We start from the raw sequence: 15,299 nt of genomic DNA on the forward strand, positions 1-15,299 counted from the left end.
TGTTTTTTCGTGGTGCTTTTTTGAACCCCGCCCAACCCCGCGGCGTTTCCTCCTATCTGGGATTTGACTGATTTCTCTCCCGAGCTGATTGGTTATCTGTCTTGCATTTGTGTGTTCAAGTTTTAATGTTGTTCTCGTTGGTGTTTCTTGTCTCTGCTGGCGGTCGGATGGTCGGTCGGTTGGCATTCGGTCATTACGGCGGCAGGGGGCGGAGCTCTTAGAAGCCCAGCGTGCCGCCGATGGTCGACGCCAGGACCACGCCCAGCACGACGCAGCAGATGATGATCATGATCTTCTTCTGCAGGGCGACAGGAGAGACGCCCTCAATCTGTCGTTCTGCAATGGATTCTGGGAGCGGTAGTTCCCGACACTCACCTTGCGGGCCTGGCTCTGGTACTTGACGGCCTTCTTGGTGTCGGATACGGCCCGCTCCACGTAGTCGACGGAGTGTTCGACGTTGTACTCGATTCTGTCGATCATCTCTCCCTGAAACCGGAACGCACACATCAAAGAGTTGAACGCGTGACGCCCGAGCGCCCCGTGTCCCGTGTCCCGTGTCCCTCGCCGCGCCACGCACCTGGCTCTCCACCAGCATCGCCATGTCGACGAACATGTCGTGCAGCTCGCGGATGCTGTTTTCAAGCTTGATGATCTCGGTGTGTCGGGTCTCGATCTCGTTCAGGGCCTGTTTGGTCATCTGTGAGTCCATTTTGATCTGCGATGACAACATGAAAGGCATTCAGCCCGAACGTCTTTGATGTAGCGAGGAGAATCAAAAGTACGGGATATCTCTTTCTACCCGGACGGGCGTGAAGGACAAACGAAATGTTACAAGTATTACCTGCATAAATGGGCTTTTATTTTGAAGGTCAGGTGGGGCGGGGCCGACCGACTTACCTGCTCCCAGAATAATTTAACACCAGCTGTAAACCTTGTCTTTCTGATCATCCACTGGTCAGTGGACTGTGACATCACAGGTGGGTGCGGTCTCAACCAGATCTGCTCAGCAGCACAGCCGGCTGCGCTTCAGCTGGGGTCACATGACCCGATGTGAGCTTTTATTTTGAAGGAGCGAATGAGAACACGAGGTGACTCCGTCAAAATAAGAGCGCCTCGGCGCAGCGTCTTCCACGTCTCGTGACAGCGGCCATATTCACTTGATGTTTCAGCGCACCTTGTGGCCGTTCCCCACCCAGGAGACATTATGGGATGCAGAACGGCTCGGTGCTTACATCATCGGTGAAGATGGCCAGCTTGCCACTCTCCAACATGTCCTCGAGTTCCTCGTTGGTGGTGGTTCTCCCAGCTGCAGGCAGAACACGGAACAGAGAGAACATCAGGATACGGGTCACATGGTACCGCACGGGTCACATGGTACCGCACGGGTCACATGGTACCGCACGGGTCGCATGGTACCGCACGGGTCACATGGTACCTCACGGGTCACATGGTACCGCACGGGTCACATGGTACCGCACGGGTCGCATGGTCAAATGGTATTGCTGTAGTTCTACTGTGGTTTTACTGCAGTATTGTTGTAGTTCTGCTGTGGTTTTACTGCAGTATTGTTGTAGTTCTGCTTCAGTATTGTTGTAGTTCTGCTGTAGTTCTGCTAGTTCTACTGTGGTTATACTGCAGCATTGTTGTAGTTCTACTGTGTTTTCTGCTGCAGTATTGTTGTAGTTCTACTGTGGTTTTTACTGCAGTATTGTTGTAGTTCTGCTGTGGTTTTACTGCAGTATTGTTGTAGTTCTGCTGTAGTTCTGCTGCAGTATTGTTGTAGTTCTACTGTGGTTTTACTGCAGCATTGTTGTAGTTCTGCTGTAGTTCTGCTGCAGTATTGTTGTAGTTCTACTGTGGTTTTACTGCAGCATTGTTGTAGTTCTGCTGTGGTTTTACTGCAGTATTGTTGTAGTTCTGCTGTAGTTCTCCTGCAGTATTGTTGTAGTTCTACTGTGGTTTTACTGCAGTATTGTTGTAGTTCTGCTGCAGTATTGTTGTAGTTCTGCTGTGGTTTTACTGCAGTACTGTTGTAGTTCTGCTGTGGTTTTACTGCAGTACTGCTGTACTGCATTGCGTACTCACTGATCTCCAGCTGTCTCTGGATGCGGTCCTTGCAGCGGTCGCGGTACTTGGACTGCGTGGTGTTGTATTCAGTCATCACCTCCACAAACTTGCGTGACAGCGTCGAGTGCTGCGAGGGAGATGACACTTTCAGCAGCCAATCACAGAGCAGGATACGGCAGGGTCACCTGCAGACGTCGGTAAGGGTCACCTGTGTCTTGCGGATCCGGAGGTCCGCCGATGATCTGTTGAGACCCTCCTCCTGCTCGATGCTCTGCTCGATTGCTGCAAGAGCACACACACACACACACACGCACACACACGCACACGCACACACACACACACAGGTAAACATCTGGTGTGTTTTTCCTCCTGTTTTTCTTGGTCGACATCAGAAATGATCCACAAGTGTACCTTTACCTGGACAACAAGAATAACAGTCGACCTGCAGTGAGTGAGTGTGTGTGTGTGCGTGTGAGAGAGAGAGAGAGAGAGAGAGAGAGAGGACAATAACACTTAGGCCTCCTGGGGTTTCTAATTATAGCATCTCTACCATTCACTGCAAAACCTATGGCGTGGTGTGTGCGTGTGTGTGTGTGTGTGCGTGCGTGTGTGTGTGCGTGTGTCTGTGTGTGTGTGTGTGTGTGTGTATGAGTGTGCGTGTGTGTGTGTGTCTGTGTGTGTGTGTGTGTGTGTGCGTGTGTGTGCGTGCGTGTGTGTGCGTGTGTGTGTGTGTGTGTGTGTGTGTGTGTGAGTGTGCGTGTGTGTGTGCGTGTGTGTGTGCGTGTAGTCACACCTCTGGCTGTTCACATTAAAACAGTGATGTCCTTGAACCTTCAGCATCAACCTACATTGTGTGTGTGTGTGTGTGCGTGCGTGTGCACGTGTGATTTCACTCTGATAAAACAGTGTTTCTGTATATTTTCTTCTGTGGTTGAAGGTCACCTGGAACAGCTTAGTTTAAATAATGCAGCAAACATGGAGGATGGGCGGGGCTTATCCATTCGTGGCGTCTGTTTCTAAGGGGCGGGGCATTCTGTACAGCCAACACATCCAGGAATGGATCCGGACTCCCTGAAGTCTCCCAGCTGACCTTCACCTTTAGCCTGGAGGCTCATCCTCGCGGCTAGTAGCTGCTAATGCTAGTAGCTGCTAACCGTTGCTGACTCACTCATTGTGCCAGCCGAGCTCCTACCTTTTAATTTTGAGCGAACTTTATTGGCCGTCTTCTTGATGTCAGCTGTGAGGTCCTCCAACTCCTGCTTGGTCTCTGCAGAGGAAGACGTAGTCGTTATGTCTTGGTTGAACGTTTGTTGACATCAAACGTCTTTAAAAGACGCAAGCTAGCGTGTCCCAAAGGTTCGGGCGTGACGTCACGGCAACAGGTCGTCATCCGAGCGGGGACAAGCGACATCCGTCTGAGACACGCGGTTACTGTGGAGACAGGACGCTACTTCAGCCACCTGGTTTAAACCCTGCCCTCTAGTGGACTGGAGGGTTCGTAGCATCAGAGGCTTCATTTGGGTTCTATTAAAAGAGAAGTCGATCTTTTTCAAGTTTCCTTAATCTGAAACTGAGACAGTCATCAGAGACGTTGGCATTTGATGTGTCCTCAGAAACAGTAACATCGAGTCATGACTGTGTGTGCGCGTGTGTGTGTGTGTGCGTGTGTGTGTGTGTGTGTGTGAGATGGCTGCAGCACTACAGTCAGATTTACGAGTACTGCAGTGCCATTCAGCCGCTCGGTTCTACCTCTGACTCACCCTGTTCTCTCCGTTCGGCCGCCTGGCTTGATTCCACGAGCATCGATTAGCATATGATGAATCTCTCTCTCTCTCTCACTACAACTCCCATCATGCATTATTCAGGCAGGAAACACTGAAATGCATTTTGTGACGGCGCGAGACCGGGCTGACCCAGAAATGAGGAGAGAAGAAGAAAGAAAGCGACGCGTCGTCACCGGAGGGAGGAAGCGTGTCGCCTCCGCTTAGCGTGAAGAGACGCTTATCCGTCCCGTTCCGACGCCGGTCCGTGATATCGTCTCCCTTCCATCCCATAATAAACATGACGCAAACAAGAATCAGAAAGGTGTGTGTAAATAATTCCCACTCAAACATTCACGCTTTGACGTTTCTGCTCGAAGCGTGAATGTTTCAGAACGAAACGGATTTCTGTGTTTGGACATAAAGATGAGACACTCACATGAGCTCAGCGGCTAACATCGCGCTCAAGCAGGGGGGCGTGTTCGGGCGGCATGCAACGGAGGGGGGGGGGAGGGAGGGGGGGGGGGGGATGGAAAAGAAAACGAGATTCATCATGCAGCGACAGAACAGAAAACACAAACGTGCAGCGATGCTAATCAAACAGGAAGCGGCGAAAAGCAGTCAAAGACCAGGAAGTGTTCTCTGATTGGTCGGACACGGTAGCGTCGGCCACACGTTAACATGGGGGGCGTCTCACTTTCGTCGGGGTTGGGCGCCGCCAGGATGGCGCTGTGTTGCTTCTTCACCTGCTCCACGTCCTCCGACAGCTTCTCTATACATCCTCTGATCTCTTCAACCTGAAACACACAGGAAGCACGCATCGCCACGGCGACGCCGTCACGGTCGGAGTGATGCTGCGACCAAAGCGGTTTAAACGTCGTGTAGCGTGGCGACGTTGATGCTAGTCAAACGTTAGCATTCATCAGCGGGCTAATGCACACAGCGAGCTGCAGGAGGCGGGGTCACAGGAGGCGGGGGTCACAGGAGGACGCTGGACATACGCCGACGTCCTGCCGGTTGCTCGTGGAAACGCACGAAGAGACGTCAGAGCGACTTCCCCTGGTCCAGCGAGAGATTCTGATCCGGGACGGTAGCGTCATCCGGCAGTCCCGTCAAGGACCCTAAAGGACATTTCAGACCAGAACTCGTCTCACCTGTTCAAAGAACTCGTCCATGAAGTGGTCCCTGTCCACCTGGACCACCTCCTCGTCATCGTCGCTGTCCTTAGCCTGCAGACGGACGGAGAGAGACAAGACGTCAGGGACAAACGTCTTTAACCGGCGACCGGGTCGCTGTCGGAGACGGAACCAGAACCACAGAGGCAGAACTTCAGAGGCGTCCAACCAGAAGACGCTCCGTCAAGAACCAGAAGAGTTCTGGTCTGTGTATTGGTCCAGGTCGACACGGTCCTTCCTGATTTGTTCACCACCCCCCCCCCCCCCCGTCCCCCCCCCCCGTCCTCCCCCGTCCTCCCCCCGTCCTCCCCCGTCCTCCCCCGTCCTTCCCCATCCTCCTGCCGTCTTCCCCCGTCTTCCCCCCGTCCTCCCCTGTCCTCCCCCCGTCCTCCCCTGTCCTCCCCTGTCCTCCCCCCGTTGTCCCCCATCCTCCCCCATCCTCCCGCCGTCCTCCCCTGTCCTCCCCCCGTCCTTCCCCATCCTCCTGCCGTCTTCCCCCGTCTTCCCCCCGTCCTCCCCTGTCCTCCCCTGTCCTCCCCCCGTCCTCCCCCCGTCCTCCCCTGTCCTCCCCCGTCCTTCCCCATCCTCCTGCCGTCTTCCCCCGTCTTCCCCCCGTCCTCCCCTGTCCTCCCCTGTCCTCTCCCCCGTCCTCCCCCCGTCCTCCCCCCTCACACTGAGGGAAGAACACACCCACGCTAAACGCTGGAGGTGTCGGGTTAACAAACATGGCTTCTTCAAACTGTTCTTTACCAGCTGATCTCTATATTGATCTCTCTATTGGTGATCAGTGTGCCAGTCTCTCATTGGTTAAGCTGGAGGTTCTCTCTCCAGTCTGTTGTAATGAGCAACAACCGGTTAGCATTGGTGGCTGAACTTGTCCTCTGATTGGACGGTGAGGAGCTGCAGACATTTTAGTTAGACCACAACAGCAAGGTCGTGGACCCCCTAAGAACCCATCGTGGAGGATCGCTGGTCTCTGACCTTTGACCCCTGAAGACCGAAGACAAGGGAAAATAGGTCAAATCTGAAAATGAGGAAGACGAAGCAGTACGGACCGGTCCCTGAAGGCATCACGGCGCTGCCGTGGTTGACCTTCAGAGGACGACCCGATCAGGGAGGAGCTCATTTCATTCCACACGTCCAAACCTTCCTGCATTACCCACACTGCATTGCTACACCATGTGACCACGCCTTCACCATCAACAATAATGCTATGGAGCTGATTGATGATGCTGAATGACAACTGACAGCACAGCAGCCAATCAGAGCCCTCGCTACTATCGCAGCAGCCAATCAGAGCCTGCCACCATCACAGCAGCCAATCAGAGCCCTCGCTACTATCACAGCAGCCAATCAGAGCTCTCGCTACTATCGCAGCAGCCAATCAGAGCCTGCCACCATCCCAGCAGCCAATCAGAGCCCTCGCTACTATCACAGCAGCCAATCAGAGCCCTCGCTACTATCGCAGCAGCCAATCAGAGCCTGCCACCATCACAGCAGCCAATCAGAGCCCTCGCTACTATCACAGCAGCCAATCAGAGCCTGCCACCATCACAGCAGCCAATCAGAGCCCTCGCTACTATCACAGCAGCCAATCAGAGCCCTCGCTACTATCGCAGCAGCCAATCAGAGCCATTTAATCTGAACATTTAAAACCTAAATGGTTTCAGAGATCTTTGTGTTTGAGAGATAAACAATAATAATAGTAATCGTTAGCCTCTTAGCATAATTTTATAAAAATCTGTTCCTGCAGGAGGTCAAAGGTCAGATCTGCCTCCAGTCCAGCAGGACCTTACAGTGTTGGAATATGTCAAATCTTTGCCACACTCACTCTGGTCTGTGATTGGCTGTTGCTTTGATGATGTCAGCACACCAGTGATGACCTTCAGACGATCGCGACACTTACAGACATCAGTTCATGAATGTTTGATGCTCTGCACCACGCCCCCCCCCCGGTCTGAAGGTTTCTGTCCAGGACGTCCAGGAACGTCCCCGACGTCTCATAAAATGACTTTTTGTTACACTCAGTCATCAAAAATGCGCTTTGACAGGTTTAAAAACGCGTCGTCCTGCAAACACTGTGTAAATAAAGTTTCCACATTGAATAGGTGAACGTGAGAACACAGATGTGCAAACGCGTGCTGATGATTCACGTGAGCGAGCCGACACGGATGACCTGCAGCTCTGCAGCGAGGGGAGTGGTAGAGAGAGGGAGAGAGTGAGACGGCGAGAGGGGGATGGGTGATGCCAGCGAGGGGGGGGGGAGGGGGGGGGGGGGGGGGGGGGGCGCTGTAAAGATATGTCAACGTAACAACGAAACTGAGGATCTTCATCACAATCCTGGACGTCGGTCATTTCTTTTTGTCAGATAATCTCATGTTGGCTCATCCCGTGTTCGTTCGGGGTTCCCCAGGGGCCAGTCGTCGGCCCTCTTTCATTGCTCCTCCTCCCCTTTTAGTGACCTTGATCATTTCCTCTTCCTTTTCATTTCTTATCTTCCTTCCATCTCTTTTTATTTCTGGCCTTTAGTGCTTCCAAATGATTGACATCCTTATTTCTGGTTACATTTTCCCCTCCATCTATAGCCGATGCCCCCCCCCCCCCATCCGTACAGACTTAAATCAGGTCGTTGACCGCAGGTGTCACTCTGTGTGTGTGTGTGTGTGCGAGAGAGAGAGCAATAAACAATGCTCGCAGCGAGCCGTGTTTACCCACAATCCACTGGGATCTCTGGCTCTACCCAGAGTCCATCTGTGACCTGTGTGTGTGTGTGTGTGTGTGTGTGTGTGTGTTCTTCTTTCTTGGACTCAACGTGAATAAAATACTGATAAATAAATATTAGAGAGGAAGAACACGGAAGAGACAGAATAAAAGACGAGTGACAGGAAACCACACACACACACACACACATACACACACACACACACACACACACACACGGCCACACGGCCAGGCTGTGCTGACTAGTCGCAGGGACAAACAAATAAAGAGACGGATTAAAAGAAAGAGACGCTTTTATGGGGGGGGGGGGGGGGGGAGAAAGGAGGCTGGGAGGAGGTGAAGAGGAGGAACGGTCTGTCAAAAAGCGTCTCCAGGCTCAGCCGCCGCCTTTCAAACCCTTTCATGACGAGTCTTTATATTTTATCGTTATTATATTATTTGTGTTTTTATATATGATTTTAAACCTGGTTCCACTTCCTGTTCCCCGGGGGGGGGCATGTCCCACACTGCAGGTGATTGTGACCCAAATCTCTTTCCTTTCGTTTGTGTGATACGGAATTGATTCTATATTTGAATCAGTGTCAACATTAAAATCAAACGGGACCTCTGGAATCCAAGCAAGCCCCGCCCTCATTTTTAACCAATCCCTGGACAGCAGATGGGGCGACTGGTCCACTGGATCGTACCACACAAAAGTCTCAACCGGATCAGGAAACCTTCAGTCTCCCTCCAGATGTTAAGGACTACATTACCCAGGAGCCTCGGCAGCTGAGACTCAAGTCTTTTGGATGCCACAGGAGAATATTCTGTCGTTTTTAACGAAGCCCGGTTCGAACCTCTGGATGAATTCATGTAGTTCTGTGTCTCCAACACGAAGCTGCAAAGAGAAATCCAACAGAACCAGTTCTGTTTCACCACTGACCCAGAACCAGAACCAGAACCAGAACCATTGGGCCCATTTAAAGCGGCTCCAATCAGCCCTGTGACATCAGCGTGACATCACTGCCACGCCTTCCACCTGCAGGCGCATCGAACCCGAGTCGAGGACGCACACCTCGGTCCGGTTCCCATCACGTGATTGATCGGGGACGCAGCTCTCTGATTGGTTGGAGTCATGAATTCAGATTTAGATGTTTAATAAGATGAATCAGCCTCAGAACCGATGAGGATGAGGATGAGGATGATGCGTACTCTGTTACACGGCTGCTCACTGAGCTGTGGATGGGGGAGGGGCACATTTATAATAAATGAGGACACACACACACACATGATTGTCAGCAGATGTGTGTTCAATATTACGGCACCATGTTTGTACTTGTACAATGGACGGCGGGATTTACCCTCACTTCCTGTCTGAGGGTTGGGGTCACCAGTGCTACTTCCTGTCTGAGGGTCGGGGTCACCGGCGCTACTTCCTGTCTGAGGGTTGGGGTCACCAGCGCTACTTCCTGTCTGAGGGTCGGGGTCACCAGCGCTACTTCCTGTCTGAGGGTTGGGGTCACCAGTGCTACTTCCTGTCTGAGGGTCGGGGTCACCGGCGCTACTTCCTGTCTGAGGGTTGGGGTCACCAGCGCTACTTCCTGTCTGAGGGTCGGGGTCACCAGCGCTACTTCCTGTCTGAGGGTTGGGGTCACCAGTGCTACTTCCTGTCTGAGGGTCGGGGTCACCGGCGCTACTTCCTGTCTGAGGGTTGGGGTCACCAGCGCTACTTCCTGTCTGAGGGTCGGGTCACCAGCGCTACTTCCTGTCTGAGGGTTGGGGTCACCAGCGCTACTTCCTGTCTGAGGGTCGGGGTCACCAGCGCTACTTCCTGTCTGAGGGTTGGGGTCACCTGGCGTGTGAAGGCAGTTTGAGTGGCGGACTTCACGTACGCTAATAGAAAACGTCGGCTCGCTAACCGAGCAGCAGCAACGACCAGCAGGAGGCAGCAACACAACGCTGTAGCTGAACCAAAGAAAAGGAAGAAGAAGAAGAACCAGCGCTACTTCCTGTCTGTTCTGCTGCTCCCGTCGAGACCAAATAGTAGTACACAGTTCACGTACTCTCGGGATTCAAACACGCTGAAAACTCCAGGCCTGCATCCGACAGCAGGATGACGTGATCCGACAGGAGACTCATTCACAAACTCTTCTTCTATGAAGTAATGAGTGGACAGGATGAAGGGATGAGAATGAAGGACAGAGGTTTGGAAGGTATGGAAATATAAAGACGTTACAGATGGACATGAGGGTCGGATGGAAGAAGTAGAAGGAAATAGATGGATGGATGGATGGATGAGGAGAAGGAAAATGGTTGGACGATGGAAAAGTGGAGGAAAGTGATGAAGATAAGGATGGAAAGAAAGATACGGAAGATGAAAGGATTGAGGAACAGAGGAGAAGATAGAGGAAGAAGAAAGACTGAAATGGTGAGGAGGGAAGGGATGAAGGGAAGAGGAGGAGAGGAGAAGATGGAGAGAATGACGATGAGGAAAGAAAGAGGACGGTAAACTCAGACACTGATCTATCGATTGATCAGAGGATCGATCCGATCGAATGGGATGAATGGATGACTCGAACCCTGCTGAACCCGGGAGGCGCGTGGACGATGTGCCCCCCCCCCCCCAACCAGCGCAAAAAGCGCCCTCATCAGCTGTTCGCTACCGCATCGCTCCTCTCACCGCACGCGTTAAACCAGCCTGCCGCACACGATGCGGAGCCGCGGTCATAAAATGGGCGAGGCTTCGTTACAATGACCCCCCCCCCCACACCGCGCCCACCTTCACCACAACGGAAGCGAGCGGATCCAGATTGATCCATCCTGCCGCGCATCGATCCGCTCTCCGCCTGATCGCCGCTGCCGCTCGCGCGGCTCTATCAGGGAGGAGGCGCGCTGGCTGCAGGGAAAAATCACTGCATTCTGGTTCCTCCTCCTCCTCCTCCTCCTCCTTCATCAGGTCATCCAAGCACGCATGCATGGGCAGCACATTAGCATGGATGGGAGCAGTCATTTTTCCCATCATGCATGCGGCGCCGAACGAGGACGGAAAAGCCTGAGCTGGGCCTCTGCGTCTAAACGCGCCGCGCCGCGCGCGCATCAGCGGTGGCGGCCACACGGTAACCGTAAACCGGCGCACGCCTCATAACAAATCAAACATCTACTCGCCCCGACAACTAATAGTTCACGCGCACAGAATCAGCGCACATCTGCGGGTTTTATTTGACCGCGCCGCGCCGCTCACAGCGGAGGAGAGGCGGCGAGGCCGCGGAGGTGCCGCAGAGAGGAGCAGGGAGAGGAGCAGGGAGAGGAGAGGAGAGGAGAGGAGAGGAGAGGAGACAACATGGAGGTATAGTCGGAGACGCGCTTACGCTTCGCAGTTCCGCCGTGCGGTCCTTCATGATGTCGCCGCGCCGCGCTGGCTGCTAGAGAATCGGCCCTGGTCCGGGAGGGGCGGGGGCGGGGAGGGGGGGAGGGGGGCCGCGCCGCGTCCTTCGTCGTTTTGCGCTCCGATATTTTTTGCTTTAGTTCCAGAGAGCTGGAGGGAGGACCAGCGCGGCGTGACGCGTCTCCGCCTTCGGCTTCGCCTCCTCTTCCTCTCCTCGTCCTCTCCTCTTCCTCTCCTCTCTTCTTCTGATTGAAGTCTCCTCCTCTGCTCTTAATCTCCACCGCTCCGGCCTCCGGTCGCTCCGCGGCTTCCTCCTCTTCCTCTTGCGGTCGCAGTGTGGCCCCGCAGCGCGCAAAGCAGCAGCAGCAGCCCGGCAGGAAGAGAAACCGAGAGAGGGAGGGGGGAGGAGGGAGAGCTGGGGGGAGGGGGGGGGAGCGTGGTACTGATGCTGCAGAAAAAGAGAGAGGAGGGCGATGCGGAGGGGAAGGAGAGCTAGGGCGCATGCGTCAGATCCCTCCTCCCTCCTGCATCTCTCCTCTCTACCTGCTGTTCCCCCCCCCCCTCCCTCCCTTTGGCTTCAGGTGAATGAGGATGAGGAGGGAGGACAAGCTGTTCATTCTGCCCTTATATGGGAGGGGGGGAGGAACAGACAAACAAATGGCCGTTTAAAACTCTTCTCGGGTATTTTCAGCGACTCTAAAAGAAGTTGATCTTTTCTCTTATCTGATATAAATACGTTTAAATAAATAGGTTTCAGCCGCTCAGAAAGTAAATGACGGCGTGAGAGCAGAACCGAAACGGGCGACTTTCAGCTCCCCGATGGGACCGAGTGAAAACCACGTGAAACCTTTATTTAAATGGGGGACGAACAAACGATCTCCGGAGACGTTTGGCTGGTGCTGCTCTCTGAATGCTCTCGATCGATCACTGATTCAGATTAAAGAAATGCCTCAACTTCCAGAGACGGATTAATATATTTATTAGATAGACTGTTAGAGTACAAGTACAGTCACACAGTAGCATGTATTACAGTACAAATACAGTCAAACATCCTGTCTAAGAGCGTTTCTAAAAAGCCCTCGCGGTCTTGTTTCCGTTGAAAGTCCTTCGTACATAAATCATCAACATTTAACAATACAAATAAAACTAAAAATAAAACCAATATAAAATTATTCAATTGATGCAAAATAACGATAAATTAAAAATAAATTAATCTGGGTTTGATTCTGCGGCCCGGTACCGGTTCGTGGGCCATTTGTTACCGGGCCGCACAGAAAGAATAAATAATTTATGTGTTTCCGTTGTATTGATTATTCGAGTCTGACGGGTGTTTTATTTTGAAAAACGACCGGATTCTCTCCGACGTAACAATCGCCTGCGACTCCTCACTCTGGATTAAAAAACAAGAACCCTGGATTTACATTTGTCTTTATTTATTACCCCCCCGGTCCGGCATGAAGCCGGCCTGTGGCCCCCTATTTACCCTCGGGGAGGGGGGCAGGTGAAGGATTTTTCTTGGTTTCCTCTGCTGACATGTCAACACACCCAATGCCCCTCCTCCCCCCTCGGAGACGCGGTTATTTGCCCCTGCCTTCATGTCGCCCTCTTCATCCACCCCATCAGAGGGTTTTAAATGTCGCCCGTCACGCTCTCACTGACGGGATTCTCTGAAAACCAAAATGGCGTGTCTGCCTGCCAAGGCGACGGCGCGCGCGGCGCGCGCGGGCGAACACATGTGGGCGGGAAAAGGCAGCTGCGGCTCTACTCGGGTGTTTCCGGCGGTCTCCGAGGGGCTGCACTCAGAGACGATCTGCCGGAGGAGCGAAGAGAGCAAGACGCCGGAACATCCGAGCTACCGGGGCCGGTTTCTGCCCGGTTTCCGGCGGGTGGGCTGCGGCTCGGCTACAGAAGCATGAGAGAGCCCTCTCACCGGAGGGGCGACGACATGAACGGGGCCGTGTACATCTCGTTCTTCCAGGGCCAGCTGGAGTCCGTGCTGGAGCAAGTCGTCCAGCTCGCCGTCCAGGAAATCAGCACGACGGTGGGCGCCAGCCTGAACGCGCTGCTGCTGGAGACGACCGGGAAGGAGCAGGAAAACCGCCGGCTCAGGCTGCAGCTGCAGGCCGGGCAGAGCCCGGGCCGAGCGAGCCCCGCGGAGGGCGGAGGTTCGCCGGGGGACGAGAACGCCGAGCAGAGGCGGCAGCAGCACCTCCACGGCCCCGGGCGGCAGGGCACCGAGACGCGCCGGCTGGAGCAGAGGGGACGAGTCGTGGGTAAGACGACACGCACGATCCTCCTTTCATCCCCGCGTGCAGCGCACGCGCGCGCACGCTGCGGGTCGTTTCAAGGTGTTCTGAGAGGCCCGCAGGTAATAAAAGCAAGATTCACGGTTCCCATGACAACCGGAGGACAAAGACGAATGGGTCACTTGGGGGCGGAAGGCCCGGGGGAACTTTAAACGGGGAGGTGAAACCGAAATGGAGCGTCAGCAAAGGCGGTGACATCACAGTGGGAACGGCCAATCACGTCCTGATCTGAGAGGGCCGTTGTTCTCTAAAGCAGCGTTATTGTTCTGACCCGAAGGATGCTGGAGAACCGCAGGGTCGGTGGAACGTTAGGAACAGACGTGCGTCGCATTCCCTGTGGTTCCCGGTTCCGGGTTCCAGGTTCCCGGTTCTCTTCAGGTCCTTCTCTTCTTACAGTCGTCTGCTTTATTCCCGCTCTGTGATTGGCCGTCGCAGCCCTGCTTATCCAATGAAAACACCCAAAGTGTCTACATGTGATTAGTAGCTTGGATGATTGGCTGATTGATCCTGAACCACGCCCCCCCCCCCCCCCCCCCCACAGAGCAGCTGAAGTCCGTCATGGGGCGGGTCTTGGACTTCGCTGTCCGTCAGCTGACGAAGATCGTGGAGGCGTCGTTCGATGACCTCCTGCTGGAGCTCACCAAGATGGACGCCGAGCAGCAGCTCCTGGAGGAGAGGCTGGGCCAGAGCTCCGACAGAGGGGGTCGAGGAGCCGGGGGTCGAGGAGCCGGGAGTCGGAGGTCGGAGAGCGACTTGGTGGCTCGCAGCGGGCCTGAAGATCCCCGGGAGAAGGCGCCCAAAGAGCCGGAGGAGAGTCCCGGTACGTTGGGAGGGGACCGGGGAGCCCCCCCCCCCCCCCGCAGCATCATTATTCTACTGTCTGTACCCCCCCCCCGTTCTCACGCTCGGTGGACAAGCAGCGTTTCTCACACGATTCAGAAGATTGTTTCTGGTTGGACTTTAAATCATTGTCTTCCTCCTCTTCCTCCACTCCTCCTCCCCTCCTCTTCCTCCCCCCCCCTAGGCCCTGAGCGCCCCCCCATTCTGTCCGTCTCTCATGACTGGGTTCCCGTCCTGGACAAGGTCTTCGGTCAGAAGTGCTGCAGCGAAGTCAGAGAGCTCCAGGACGGAGGGGGTGGGCGGAGTCTGGTTGGGGGCGTGGCTCAGCTGGTGCAGCCTCTCCCCTCCTCCCCCCAGCAGAACCCTCGCTGGACCCCTCTGGAGGACATGGAGGTGTTGTCTCCGGACGCCGCCGCCGCCGCCGGAGGAGGAGGAAGCAGCGGCGGGACAGGTGAGCGCCGCGGCAACGACCCACCTCTCCCCGCGGCGAGGAGGCGGTCCTCTTTATCGTCTGTTCCCGTTTCCCTCCAGGACGCCGGCGCTCCTCTGCCTCGATGCTTCATCGCCTCCTCACTCTTCCGTCTCAGCTGCTGGAGGAAGACGCCGCCGCCGCCGCCGAACCGCCGGCTCCTCTGGCGGCCGACGACTCCCGAGAAGAAGTTGACGTTACCGGCTGGACCGGCCTAACGCCCCTAGCAACCAGGGAGGAGGAGGAGCAGGAGGAAGAGCAGGAGCAGGAGCAGGAGGAGGACAAAGGGAGGAAGGTAAGATACACCGGTTTGGAGGATTACTCTGAAGAACGAGTACTTTTACTTTCGGTATTGCAACTACGGAATGTTCCTGCTCTTCTGCCTGGAAGTATTTCTTGTGTACTTTTACTGCGTTAAGGTAGTTTCCCGCCTGTTTTCCTGCAGAGGAGGAGGAGGAGGAGGGCGTGGTCGGAGTGTGAGGAGTGCGGTCGGAGGTTCAGTCGGATGTCTCTCCTGAAGGCGCATCGTCAGAGTCACGGCGCCGGCGCCGCGCTCTGAGTGCGGGAAGAGGTTCTCCTCGGCGACTCGCCTTCAGA

The 15,299-nt window shown here is 54.6% G+C and overlaps 1 protein-coding gene across 1 annotated transcript; it reads right to left on the bottom strand.

Moving 5' to 3' along the window:
* Positions 1-217: 217 nt before the first annotated feature.
* On the bottom strand, positions 218-11,100 carry LOC137905876 (syntaxin-1B). Its single transcript, XM_068750150.1, has 10 exons — positions 11,071-11,100; positions 4,982-5,056; positions 4,525-4,624; positions 3,260-3,334; positions 2,276-2,349; positions 2,086-2,194; positions 1,233-1,306; positions 578-715; positions 376-486; positions 218-298 (listed from the first exon to the last, which is right to left on the bottom strand). Exons 1-10 carry the CDS (start codon positions 11,098-11,100, stop codon positions 218-220), a joined length of 867 nt encoding a protein of 288 aa, XP_068606251.1.
* Between the last annotated feature and the right edge of the window lie 4,199 nt (positions 11,101-15,299).

The sequence above is a fragment of the Brachionichthys hirsutus genome, chromosome 16, assembly GCF_040956055.1.
Source record: "Brachionichthys hirsutus isolate HB-005 chromosome 16, CSIRO-AGI_Bhir_v1, whole genome shotgun sequence".
Lineage (NCBI taxonomy): Eukaryota > Metazoa > Chordata > Actinopteri > Lophiiformes > Brachionichthyidae > Brachionichthys > Brachionichthys hirsutus.